The sequence below is a fragment of the Eurosta solidaginis genome, chromosome 3 (assembly GCF_040869045.1).
Source record: "Eurosta solidaginis isolate ZX-2024a chromosome 3, ASM4086904v1, whole genome shotgun sequence".
NCBI lineage: Eukaryota > Metazoa > Arthropoda > Insecta > Diptera > Tephritidae > Eurosta > Eurosta solidaginis.
The window spans coordinates 261,322,076-261,336,083 of record NC_090321.1 but is presented as its reverse complement, the minus strand read 5'-3'; the positions used below and the strand labels follow the sequence as shown (position 1 = coordinate 261,336,083).

General features: G+C 38.6%; 1 protein-coding gene across 6 annotated transcripts in view; it reads left to right on the top strand.

The window, feature by feature from the left end:
* Positions 1 to 14,008, top strand: part of LOC137245466 (uro-adherence factor A) — a 189,458-nt gene that overhangs the window by 97,515 nt on the left and 77,935 nt on the right. For 5 of the 6 annotated variants that reach the window (XM_067776176.1, XM_067776175.1, XM_067776174.1 and 2 more), the window contains one exon: positions 8,269 to 8,337. The exons of the other annotated variant lie outside the window; for it this stretch is intronic. In XM_067776176.1, the coding sequence (XP_067632277.1) occupies positions 8,269 to 8,337 (69 nt within the window). The remainder of the gene's footprint in view (positions 1 to 8,268; positions 8,338 to 14,008) is intronic. 6 annotated transcript variants of the gene reach the window in all.

The window sequence follows — 14,008 nt, the reverse complement described above, 5'->3', positions numbered from 1 at the left end:
CTCAGGAGTTAACTCAGAGGTGGTCGTACGAAGCTGTACGTCTTATGTCCATTCCGAAATTTTCCTAGCCATCTTTGCAAATTCATTCCCTTCAATTTCGCTGTATCTAAGTGTCCAGCAAAGGGAAATATTGAGATGTCTTCTGAACGCCAGCGAAGCTGAACCCTCTGCATCTTTATCTGACTTTATCACATTGGATTCTAATGCCTTTAAGGCTGACAGCCAGGCTAACAAAGATATGTGTCCGATACCGTAGTGGTCTGCAGAAGTCAGGATCTCTCTTCAAAGCATAAACCTCTACTTGGAACACACTGAATTAGACAGGAAGTCGGTACGACTAATTTGCCTGTAGACTGCAATCCAGCTTCAGTTCCCTTTTCCATTTTCCAGCAGTTTGTAATGCTCCAACCTCTTACTATGTTTTCCTCTTAAAAACCGCCGCTCGACCCAAGAGATCTAGGGAAGCTTATATGCGAATGAAATTGTTTGGATGAAATCATCCTGTACCTTAAGCTGAAGAGCTAGGCCCGGTGCTGGTAATTCCTGGTATTGAGCGGATCATCGGCTTGTAATATTATGTTTTTATGTTCTTTTGCAATGGAAGAAACTTGTGACCATAAACCATTTCATAAGCCTTTCAAAAATCAAGGATTGTGCTGCCTAACTTGAATAAACTTTCGCTTTTTCAGCAACACTTTTCATCAGCCACCCTGTTTAATTTAATTTACTTGTTGGCGCTAAGTGCCTTAAATATTTGCCTACAGGCTTTATGTATTTTTCCTTGCGCTTGTTGACTCTTTGATCCCTATAATTTCGCTAATAGCTCACTGCAGCGCATTTGTCAGTCGCACTAACAAGTTGAGGGAATTCATTGTGTTTAGTTAAATGCTACCAGCACTTACATTAACCAAAAAACGAAAAAGCAAAGCAACAAACTATTTACACAAAGGCGAAAAATCGCGCAAAAATTTGCGACAATGAAAATTACACATTGCGCCGGCGCAAACGTCCAATGCTTGGTCACGTTCTCTGCACGTTAAATGAGTAGTTGAAGTAGAAGAAGACGACAAAAAAGAAGAAGTCAACCACATTTACTACTCCACTTTGTAATTCCCATTGGTTTAATGCCCACTGCGATTTGTTGTTCTTTTTACTCGAAATATACATATAAGCATTCAACATATTGCAATTGAACTTGAATGGAGTTGACTTAGTATGTAGCATGCAACTTTTGTATTTTACCCCACACAGTACGCGAATGACGCACTTTGCGTCGCTTTTTGATTGCGTGGAAATGGAAGTTCATTGCACTTTAGACGCATAAAACTCGACGCGTATGGCTCATATGTAGTAGTGCGTGACGTGAGCCATATATTTTCTTATTGTTGCTGTTTTACTCTTTTTTTTTTCTGTGATGTTGTTATTATGGTTTTCGTTGTTGTTATTAGTGCCTTTGTTGCGACCAGTGCATGTGAGCGATCGACCGCTTGTGCGCGCATGCGCAGCGCGATTTGTGAGCACGTAAAAAGGCAGCTAAGAACTTTATTCCTATAACTATTGTATTGGTAGATTGTACAAAAGCTGATAAATATGTATGATTTGTGCAAATACTTACATCTTAATACTTCTTTTGACCAAGTTTAGTTTGTTTTATAAAATTATTGTTGTATATTACATACATGGAAAAGGCGAATGAATGACAGTTATTCTCTAGTCTACCAAAAGATGGGAAACAAACGCTGATAAGACTAGGTTCGTTTACGTTGAGAGGGACCGCATGAGGCTGCCCACACATCCACTCGTATGCATGTTTGTCCATTGTCAATGCCATCATTATGTGGCGAGTGGGGGCACGTTTCTCCAATAAGAGACTTCCTTATAACGCTTCAAAAAACAACATTTTATCCCATATGAATATAAGTGGGAGCCAAAGGAAGTCTAAGACGTCCTATATGCAGCTCTGGACATCAGTAAAGAAAGTAAAAGTCGCCTCCTCCTCATCCTGACAGCTTCTGAAGAGGAAGTTTGTTGTTATTCCTCATCATCATAGCCTCCGTGCAGTAGCACAGTGACCTGCGAAAGGTCCATAAGAAATCCATACCGATGGTACTGAGCTGCCAACTGTCCGGCGTCCGAAAATACTGGGTGTAATGTTCAATAATGACCTAGATTTCCATGAGCATGCAGTTGCAATTGCACGCCCAAAGTTCAGAGCCGCAACAAAATCATCAAGGCCCTCGCCGGCAGCACATGTTACGAAGACAAAACAACTCTGAAAGCTACTTATAAAGCAAATGTTTATCACCTTGTGTGTTGCGCATCTTTGATTTGGTCGACGTGCATAAAAGAAACATACTGGAAGTAGCTGAAGGCCTGTCAAACCTTCGCGCTCAGAATTATCAGGGGATGTCGTCTTATGACGCCAGCACATCTAATTCACAATGGCACAAAAATAGTCCACAGAAAGAGAGAGAAACAAAATTCTGAATAGTTTCTGTTGAATTCCCCAAAACCTGGGCATCCTAACAGACAACTGGTTGCTGTGGCTCCGCCTCCCAGGTTCATCTCCGCAAGCAAAACGAACAGATCCCACACACTGAAATTTAGCTGTTTCCATTCTCAGAGTTCAATAGCAACTCGCAGTATAAGGAAGCAGACTATCTAGGAGACGCGCGTCGCTACGGCACGTAATATTCTGCCACATGATACCAGTTTTATTTTCAATTGCAATGTGGAAACAAAGCCTCTAACACTCATATCTCTTTGGTCCAACCATATTGAAACCGCAAGTTTCCTTGGATTTCTGTTAAAGAATATCCATGAAAATTTGTGAGTGATTGCAACTATTGGATGGGGCGAAGCACTGCTACAAGAAATATAATACTGTTTTCACACAGACGGCTTATTGAATAATAAAGGCAGTTTTCTACATTAAGACGCTTATTGAGCTCAATCTTCCCTACAAAATTCGAATCTATAATTATTTCATTAGTAGCTAATCGAATGCCTAATGAAGTCAAAAGCACAATGCAACTCTGTTGGGAGCGTTCAGTTTCTTAGTTTTTGGTGTGTTCAATGCTTAAAAATGTCAATTGTCAAAGTAAATGTCATTGTCTGCATGGCGGAACGATACAAGGTGGCCGCATCGAACAGCTCATTATAACCTTTTTATACTCAGTTGAGCAGAGCTCACAGAGTATATTAAGTTTGATTGGATAACGGTTGGTTGTACATATATATAGGAATCGAGATAGATATAGACTTCCATATATCAAAATAATCAGGATCGAAAAAAAATTTGATTGAGCCATGTCCGTCCGTCCGTCCGTCCGTCCGTCCGTTAACACGATAACTTGAGTAAATTTTGAGGTATCTTGATGAAATTTGCTATGTAGGTTCCTGAGCACTCATCTCAGATCGCTATTTAAAATGAACGATATCGGACTATAACCACGCCCACTTTTTCGATATCGAAAATTTCGAAAAACCGAAAAAATGCGATAATTCATTCCAAAAGACAGATACAGCGACGAAACTTGGTAGATGAGTTGAGCTTATGACGCAGAATAGAAAATTTGTAAAATTTTGGACAATGGGCGTGGCGCCGCCCACTTTTAAAAGAAGGTAATTTAAAATTTTGCAAGCTGTAATTTGGCAGTCGTTGAAGATATCATGATGAAATTTGGCAGGAACGTTATCCCTATTACTAAATGTACGCTTAATAAAAATTAGCAAAATCGGAGAAGGACCACGCCCACTTTTAAAAAAAAAATTTTTTTAAAGTAAAATTTTAACAAAAAATTTAATATCTTTACAGTATATAAGTAAATTATGCCAACATTCAACTCCAGTAATGATATGGTGCAACAAAATACAAAAATAAAGAAAATTTCAAAATGGGCGTGGCTCCGCCCTTTTTCATTTAATTTGTCTAGGATACTTTTAACGCCATAAGTCGAACAAAAATTAACCAATCCTTTTAAAATTTGGTAGGTGCATAGATTTTATGACGTTAACTGTTTTCTGTGAAAATGGGCGAAATCGGTTGATTCCACGCCCAGTTTTTATACACAGTCGTCCGTCTGTCCTTCCGCATGGCCGTTAACACGATAACTTGAGCAAAAATCGACATATCTTTAATGAACTTAGTTCACGTGCTTACTTGAACTCACTTTATCTTGGTATGAAAAATGAACGAAATCCGACTATGACCACGCCCACTTTTTCCATATCGAAAATTACGAAATATGAAAAAAATGCCATAATTCTATACCAAATACGAAAAAAGGGATGAAACATGGTAAGGTACTTGGATTGTTTTATTGACGCGAAATATAACTTTAGAAAAAACTTTATAAAATTGTTGTGACACGTACCATATTAAGTAGAAGAAAATGAAAAACTTCTGCAGGGCGAAATAAAAAACCCTTAAAATCTTGGCAGGTATTACATATATAAATAAATTAGCGGTATCCAACAGATGATGTTCTGGGTCACCCTGGTCCACATTTTGGTCGATATCTGGTAAACGCTTTCACATATACAACAACCACCTCTCCCTTTTAAAACTCTCATTAATACCTTTAATTTGATACCCATATCGTACAAACTCATTCTAGAGTCACCCCTGGTCCACCTTTATGGCGATATCTCGAAAAGGCGTCCACCTATAGAACTAAGCCCCTCGCCCTTTTAAAATACTCATTAACACCTTTCATTTGATACCCATATCGTACAAACATATTCTAAAGTCACCCCTAGTCCACCTTTATGGCGATGTCTCGAAAAGGCGAACACCTATAGAACGAAGGCCCACTCCCTTTTAAAAATACTCATTAACACCTTTCATTTGATACCCATATCGTACAAACAAAGTCTAGAGTCACCCTGGTCCACCTTTATTGCGATACCTCGAAAAGGCGTCCACCTATAGAACTAAGGCCCACTCCCTTTTAAAATACTCATTAACTCCTTTCGTTTGATACCCATATTGTACAAACGAATTCTAGAGTCACCCCTGGCCCACCTTTATGGAGATATCTCGAAACGGCGTCCACCTATGGAACTAAGACCAACTCCCTTTTAAAAATGCTCATTAACACCTTTCATTTGATACCCATATTGTACAAACAAATTCTAGGGTCACCCCTGGCCCACCTTTATGGCGATATCTCGAAACGGCGTCCACCTATAGAACTAAGGCCCACTCCCTTTTAAAATACTCATTAACTCCTTTCGTTTGATACCCATATTGTACAAACGAATTCTAGAGTCACCCCTGGCCCACCTTTATGGAGATATCTCGAAACGGCGTCCACCTATGGATACTAAGACCAACTCCCTTTTAAAAATGCTCATTAACACCTTTCATTTGATACCCATATTGTACAAACAAATTCTAGGGTCACCCCTGGTCCACCTTTATGGCGATATCTCGAAACGGCGTCCAGCTATGGCACTAAGGATTACTCCCTTTTAAAATACTCATTAACACCTTTCATTTGATACCCATATCGTACAAACAAATTCTAGGGTCACCCCTGGTCCACCTTTATGGCGATATCTCGAAACGGCGTCCACCTATGGAATTAAGGATTACTCCCTTTTAAAATACTCATTAACGCCTTTCATTTGATACCCATATCGTACAAACAAATTCTAGGGTCACCCCTGGTCCACCTTTATGGCGATATCTCGAAACGGCGTCCACCTATGGAACTAAGGATTACTCCCTTTTAAAATACTCATTAACACCTTTCATTTGATACCCATATCGTACAAACAAATTCTAGGGTCACCCCTGGTCCACCTTTATGGCGATATCTCGAAACGGCGTCCACCTATGGAATTAAGGATTACTCCCTTTTAAAATACTCATTAACGCCTTTCATTTGATACCCATATCGTACAAACAAATTCTAGGGTCACCCCTGGTCCACCTTTATGGCGATATCTCGAAACGGCGTCCAGCTATGGAACTAAGGGTTACTCCCTTTTAAAATACTCATTAGCACCTTTCATTTGATACCCATATCGTACAAACAAATTCTAGGGTAACCCCTGGTCCACCTTTATGGCGATATCTCGAAACGGCGTCCACCTATGGAATTAAGGATTACTCCCTTTTAAAATACTCATTAACGCCTTTCATTTGATACCCATATCGTACAAACGCATTCTAGAGTCAACCCTGATCCACCTTTATGGCGATATGCCTAAATGGCGTCCACCTATACAACTATGGCCCACTCCCTCATAAAATACTCTTTAATGCCTTTCATTTGATACACATGTCATACAAACACATTTCAGGGTTACCTCGGTTCATTTTCCTACATGGTTATTTTCCCTTATGTTGTCACCATAGCTCTCAACTGAGTATGTAATGTTCGGTTACACCCGAACTTAACCTTCCTTACTTGTTTTATTTGATTTGAGACATCAACTTCCGGCGCGGTACGATTTTGACATTTGTCCATCGAATTAACAAAAACAAAGTGCAAGGATTTCTTATTTATGTAAGTAGGCATGTCACCATGCTGCCACCTTGTATCGTTCCGCCATGATTGTCTGTCATATAGCATTGTCATTTTATTCGCTTGACATTTCATCCTTCATAGTAATCGAGCAGTCACTTCTGTGTGAAAGCAAAAAATTTACGATTTCATTAGAAGGTGAAATGAGATCATTAAGTTTCTGTGTGAAAGCATTATAAGATGATGTCCGTAAGTGCTCTCACTATTACCAAAGAGATCTTCAAAATAACAGATTTTCATCAACTTTAAAATAACAGTGAAACTGTTAATATGACAGATATTAATGCAGCGCCTCAACCATAAGACTCAAGTAGTGAGCGCCATGATCGTAAGTTTCTCTTTGAAATTAGCTGATAATATTGAAAGTTGTTAATTGTTGAAATAAGCAATGAAATCAAATCTTTTGACAGAAAAATCAGTTAGATTAATAGAGAATCTGGAATTTTTACAGAATATTGTTAACTTAAGACCAGCACTTGTTATTTTGTCGAAATTACTAAAAAAAAATGTGTTCTCTTGACAAAACACATAGTTGATTCAATCTTAATGCCCGCGGTTTTGAAGAATACCTGTTAATTTAAGAAGAACAAATCTCATTCGTTGACTTTACTAGCTTAATTTCTTTCGGCTTGGTTATTTGGTTATGCAACAGCTGCATAAGCTCTGCTTGGAAACTATTTAAACTTGACTTCCGTTGAAAGGAATAGAAGTATAAATTTAGAAGTATTTTAGCCGAAGAAGTAGGTTGTAAATTTTGTCTATCATATACATATTTTATATACCCTCCTCTCATAAAAAGTACACATTTACTGTAGCATCCCTCTAGAAACCTATAAACTCTACTATTGCCAATTGGTCTATACAAATGTTTGTTCTGGAACAAATTTCAGCATACATTACTTTGGTTAGGTGTTTCAGTGCAAGTTAAACTCGAGTTGAAGTTGCCTAGAGTTTAACCCTGCCACTTAGGTCGCTTTTCCCAGATGAGCAGACAATTTCAATGTAACCACACAAAGTGTCAAGACTAAATTCTAGTCAGCTTTAACTGGGAGTTGAATTCGAATGAAAAACCCGTCCTTAGATATTTTCACAAACATACACACACAATCATGCATACAAATACATATGTATATACATATATGCTATCACCTATGTATATAGATATTCCTTCATCGGCTTTTTGTACTTGTTCATAATAGATCATGATTGCCATTTAGCTTCACATTAGTAAATCCCATCACACACTTCACTTGATTCTCCACCTAATTTTGGCACACATACGCACACTCATATTAAAAACTGTACAGTTTATGTTCAATCGGCTTAACTTAAATAAAATAATTGGGCGCATTAAATAAAAATAAGTTATAATTGGCCACTTTCACACAGCAAATAACTACTACCAGCTTAAACAGTGTAGAGTAATTAACACATTGACTGCCAGCTAACGTTTTGAACAAAAATTCAATTTCTAAATATGGCGACTAGCAGCTTCAAGAAATTCTCAAACACATAACCATACATATATGCTTAAACACATAAAAACTCTGTTCCCACAAAGAAATTTTCAACATGACACATGGCGGTCAATGTGTTAAACAAAACAACTTAAAGCTTAAAAGTTAAATATCATAATTTGTTTAGCAAAATTTTGCTGTTTTGTTTCTCTTTTTAAATTCACCGATTATTATTTTGCTATCTTTCGCACTCTCTTTTCTTGCTCTCTTCGCAGGAAGTACTGGAAAATCGGATTATCGAACTTGAAGAAGCGCTTTCCCGTTTGCAGGAAAGAGTTAATAATGTGAGTATCGTAGTTTTTGTTGTTAGTAGTAGAAACATTGTTGTAGGGCAAACAGTTATTTAACACACACATGAAATCATTGATAATGAATAAAATAAAAACACGCAAGTACATATGTAAAGGGTCAAGCGGTCAATTCCTCTGAGTATTTTGCATTAGAATCCATGCAACTGCTATGAGCTTGTTTAGAAACGCCGCCAACGTCAAAGTGCCAATACAAGTGAACAAAGGCGATGAATGACAACGGATGATGGTGTACATTGGATATGTACATATGTGTGTGTGAATGTATTCATAGAATACCCTCCCAAAAATCGTGCGATTTATCCCTAGAGAGCTTGGTCTCCGATTGATCTCTTTTATCTACATTTGGGCATAATGGATCCCCTATGGTGCCTTTCGGGTACAGTTGGGATTAGTCAGTTTGATATCTATGAAGCCCACTTTAAGAAAGATAAAAAAAAAAATAGTAACGAAATAAAATAAAAAAGATTACAGGGGATTGAATCGAATTATTTAAGAAAAATGCGGAGCCCTATACCGAACCAAAATTACTAGGACTTAAGGACTACGCTGGAGTTAGGGTTAAATTTTGAGATAATATTTCTTATTCCATTTAGAAAAGCAGTTCCGCCCCCTCAAATAGATAGATTTTGTGGCTTGGCAAACCCTTCGATTGTGTTCTGTCATGAAAAATGCGTTTGGGCCCAATTTGAGTCCTTATAGAACCGAAAAAATACTAGTCTTCTTATGTTCCCATATGGGTAAAAAAGTGCTATCGATACCTTTAAGGTATAAATGGGTACAATTAATCTCTTAATAGGACATGCTCAAACAAAGGGAACAGTTCAACCCATACAAAGAGATCAACACCGGCATTGATCGCATACTCCTTTGTGACTCGTCCCGGGTTCATCCTAGACTAATCGCATTTTTTGTAGGGTAATGTTTTTAATGACAGTGAGGAGACTTGTTTATAATACAACAGATCTTGAATTGAATTAAAATGAAAATAAAAACTCATAAGCCCATCACACATACTCGTACAAACACACGTATGCGAACTGTAGGCAATAGTGATGCTTAGAACCAACGAATTATACCAAGACTACTGGGTTCTTCAAGGGACCGATAGTTTCCGATTCTAAAATATTTTAAAATAAGAGAATAAACCCAAAGAGTTCCAACATACCCTCATGTCAGGCGGCACTAAAAACTGTAAACGTTTTATTGTTGTTAACGTTTGTGTTTAAAGGGCTAATTAATGGTGGCTTATAACCATAAAACCATAACCAGATAAAACAGCTGATCCAACCTACCTTAAGGAAATCAATGTAATCGATTAATGGTGCCATACCATAATGCTAACGCCGTAACCATACCATAGCCAACCAAATGGTTTTTGGTTTTTCGCCATATCCATAACCTATAAATATTTGAGTTGGTGAATTTATTAACTTTTTGTATATTTTATTTATTATTTTGGATACGTTTTGATTAAGAGACTTATTTTTTGTGGAATATGTTTGTAATTTTTTGCGTTTTCTTAATTTTTATGAAATATTCAGGATTTTTAGGTTAAGGCACCATTAATCGATCACATTGGAGATGGATATGCATATGGGATAGTTATGACTATGGCGTTAGGGTTAAGGAAGTTTAATTTGGCCTTAACTGCTTCAACTGAAATGACTATGCGGTTCTAAGGGTCCAACGAATCTATGGTAATTAGGAGATACTCAAGCTATCACCAGAGCATACCATGTTCATATCCCGCAAAGCTGATGTCAAAATAGGATATTTAAAGAGATATACATAAGTGAACTTTTCGATAGCTCCCTCTTTTTTACGGAGCAGCAAGCGTACTTCGGAGAGATTCCCATGGATATCGCACTACCAGAAGCAGGGCCAATAGTGGAGCATTCGCTCCTGCGAAAACAAATTAACTCGATGTGCAGGGAACTATTTTCAATATTATATTGACCTGGTACCCTCGGTAGAGCAGGTTAAGGGACCAATAACGAATTGAATTTTCGTCCATGTTTTTTTTATGAATATGAATACAACAAGCTGGACACATTTAGCCTATGGACTGGCCAGCTCAAGCTCACCTCTACTTACTACTAAAAATTCCAAGCCAACAAAATTTAACGCAAGTATGGTTAAGACCAAGGAGTACACTGGCGATCCCGATAGCTGCTCTAATCTCTTAGATTATTTTATGTTTGAAATCATTTTGTAGAATTTTTTAAAACTATGTTGGTGGGCTCGATAAAGTAACCGTAGGTTATATTCGGGCATGTCAAAGCTTTTGCTCTTCACAAACTACCTACATTGAACCTGTCAAGATTAAACGGTACGCACAAACGATTTCAAATAAAATTTTTGAGGTGTGCATCGTGGGAAGGAAAGCCTTAGGTGGTACCTACGCTTGAAAATCGGTGTTTGGAAAGAAGAAATCAGATATCTATCGGACGCCAAACAAAACGCAAGATCTTTGAGTCTCTCATCATAACTGTCCTGATGTATGGCACGGAATCATGGATGGTGTCGAAGGGATAGCCTTGAAGTATTCGAGAAGGCGCTCAGGGGAGGGAGAAAGAGCAGACCTCCAGTGAGTTGGGGGAGGCAGGAAGAGAAAGACTTAAGCTCCCTTGCTGCTCTCAATTAGCATTGGTTATTGCTGCTTCCAGTTGACTTGTCTCGCCATAGCAAAACTCGTTTAGAAGCTTAAGCGCCGATTTATGATGGTAATGATGCAACATAGGGCGTTCCGTGATGTCAGTGAAGCTTTGTTCTCCTGCCTCATAGCAGCGCTTTGACTCTTTACATCTTCACAAACTGCACTCCAGTTGAGTAAGAAGCATACTCAATAGGTTCATAGCATATACACAATCTTATTTTTACGGGCGGAAGTACCGAAGCTTTTTTCCTCAAAAATATCCGCCACGGTGGCTCCGAGCTATATATAGCAGCAGAAATAAAAAGCTATTAGGCACAATTAATGATTGCAATCGAGCAGATAGGCCTCACGTCAACTAAGTAAAAGACGAAATCTCAGTTCAACAAGAAGTGAACCTTCGCAAAATATCCGGATCTCCCTTAAACCGTAGTAGCCGATTCTCTGTGCCAGATATCACAGTTAGGTAATAACCAGCAGACATTCAGCCATTCAGTTACATCATTGAACCGTCATGCAGTATTACAGATGTATCTAACGATTATATGACTATAAGTGCGCCAAGCTGAAGTGGCAACTTAATTTTTTGAAACGGACATTACTCTTCGATGACATTCCACTACACAAACACACTCATAAATAAGCTCACACTGCATACTCTCATAGTGGCTGAGCCTAAAAGTGTAGATTTGATTTCTATAGCTCTAGATATTTTGTAGCCAATAAACGACAATGCACTTGTGCATCTAAACTTGGCAATTTCAAGTAACAAACAAAACAAAGACTTTCCATCAGCGTCAAATAAACTTGTATGTAGAGTTATTTTGTAAATTATGGCTTTTACGTTTGCTAAACAATATTTCTATTGCCCCGCCCTGTTATCAACTCCGTCCCATTGACAGCCACCCCCTAAGCCTTGTGGGTTGGTAATTTTTGCTGTGATGCAGGAAATGTATCCAATATGCCTGATAGAATACCACAAACGCAATTTCCTTCCCCCGAATGTACCCATCAGGCTTCTTATCCCGTAGTTTCTATTTTGCCACACATAAAAGGCACATGTACTTTTATACATATGTATTTGTGGTCTTCTCATATAGATATTATTATTGAATGTTGGATTGGACTCTTACACTCATTTGTAGAGTATTAGGGGGTAGCGAAAGTGTGCCAACTTTTTAATTATTGCCGAAATTCGTGCAAGGAAATCGGTGTCCTAAACGTCAAAGGCAAGAAGTCTGCACTATAAGTATACCAAAAACAAAATATGAGGATCCAAACTTTGGTCTGCCTCCCCCACTTGCCAAAAGCTTTTGCTGTAGGGAAGGTCTAGAAAGCGTAAGTTAGGAAGAACGCATTAGGGGCAAAGGTTTATTAGTTAAGTTTGCTTAAAACTGCATTTGACGATGTACTCGCAGATGCTTTGCGAACTTCCATATCTGAATAGAGGTGACCTGTGTTCAGTTTTCATCCTACACAGGATCATGAATAAAGCTGCTTTCAAGAGATGACCTCTGCCTTGGCAATTCTTGTCAGGAAAGATTTTTAGGTACCTTACTGAATGATTTTCCAGAATACCGAGAACACCGATATCTGCACTCTGACTGCCAATGGGTCGACTGACCTAAGTATGCTCTCTTTTTCTGGGGGTGCAATAATTCTTACCCTAGTTAGTGGTTTTCACAAGGAAGGCATGTCTTCCTCTACCCACCTCTCCTAACACTGTTGAGGTCTCAACCTTTCTCTACTTCCAAATGCGAGTGTAGATTGAAATATTTTCTTGCCCGGAGCGTCTTTGTGCATTCGCATGACATGAGCTAATTAAAGCTTTTGTCTTCTTTTCGTTGTACTATCTTCATATCTGAGTAAAGTTCATAACTCCTGCGATCGTCGACAGCCATGATACATATCATCTTCTCTCTACACCGTTCATAATTCAAAGCCGTACATCAGCACAGGTATGATGAGCGAATGATAGAGTGCAATTTTTCGTTGAGAGAGGATTTTGTTTTTCAGTTGCCAACCAAAAAAGTATAACATCCCTGAATTCAGACCACCCTTAATTGGCTCATTGCATTTTACTGCTCCGGTGAAGCCTTTGGCAGGCGCTGCATAACAGCGGATTAAAAGGTTAGGACATTCCCGCAGTAGACATGTCTGTCGTAAGAGGCGACTGAAATCCACTGGCCTGAAGGTTCGAGGGGTGAAAAATCGTTGCCGCGGCATTCGGGCTGGTACTAGAAAGAGATAGTATCGAAGCACATCGGTTTCATATCTATAAAAGTACTGTTCATATCCTTCGGAGACAACAACAACAACAAAAACAGCGCACTAACATGCCAACCTAATAAAACCGCACCGCGTTTTTTTAGCGCACGCAAACAACCGGCGTTTTTACTCTAACCCAAATAAGCATGCGTTGCGACAATGTAAAGCATGTGTGCAAACGTCAAATCTAAATGTCACGCAGAACAAAAATTGGAAATCGAGTTAGGTTTTCAGGCAGCAAATTTAATTTGGGTTGATCTCATACAAGTTGTATGTGCATGAGACATTTTTGACAGAAAATGACTTGCGTGCGTTTATATTAGGTTGGCATGTAAGGGTGGCCATGAAGCTATTTTAGGAGAATAGCATATGGCTAAGTGCCCAGCTTTTGAAAAATCAAGGAATGTTTACATCTAAATAAAATCGAATCTTCGGAGGTATTATCCTCGCTAATCGTTGGCTTTGCAACATATCACGCTTCCTGGATATGATGGGTGGCTGTAGACACATTATTTGATTACACTTCATGTATAATGCTGGCGGCTGTCTGCACTGCGGTCACTAAGTTGATTATATACGTGGAGTCCTACATAGACTTCCAATATGGTAAGTAATGATTTTCTATGCAAAAGATTTTCAACGCATTACCAGCTTCGAGTAAGGAATTGGTTGGAATAGCCATTAATCGGACATTCAAACACCAGTAGGGATTGTTATAACAAT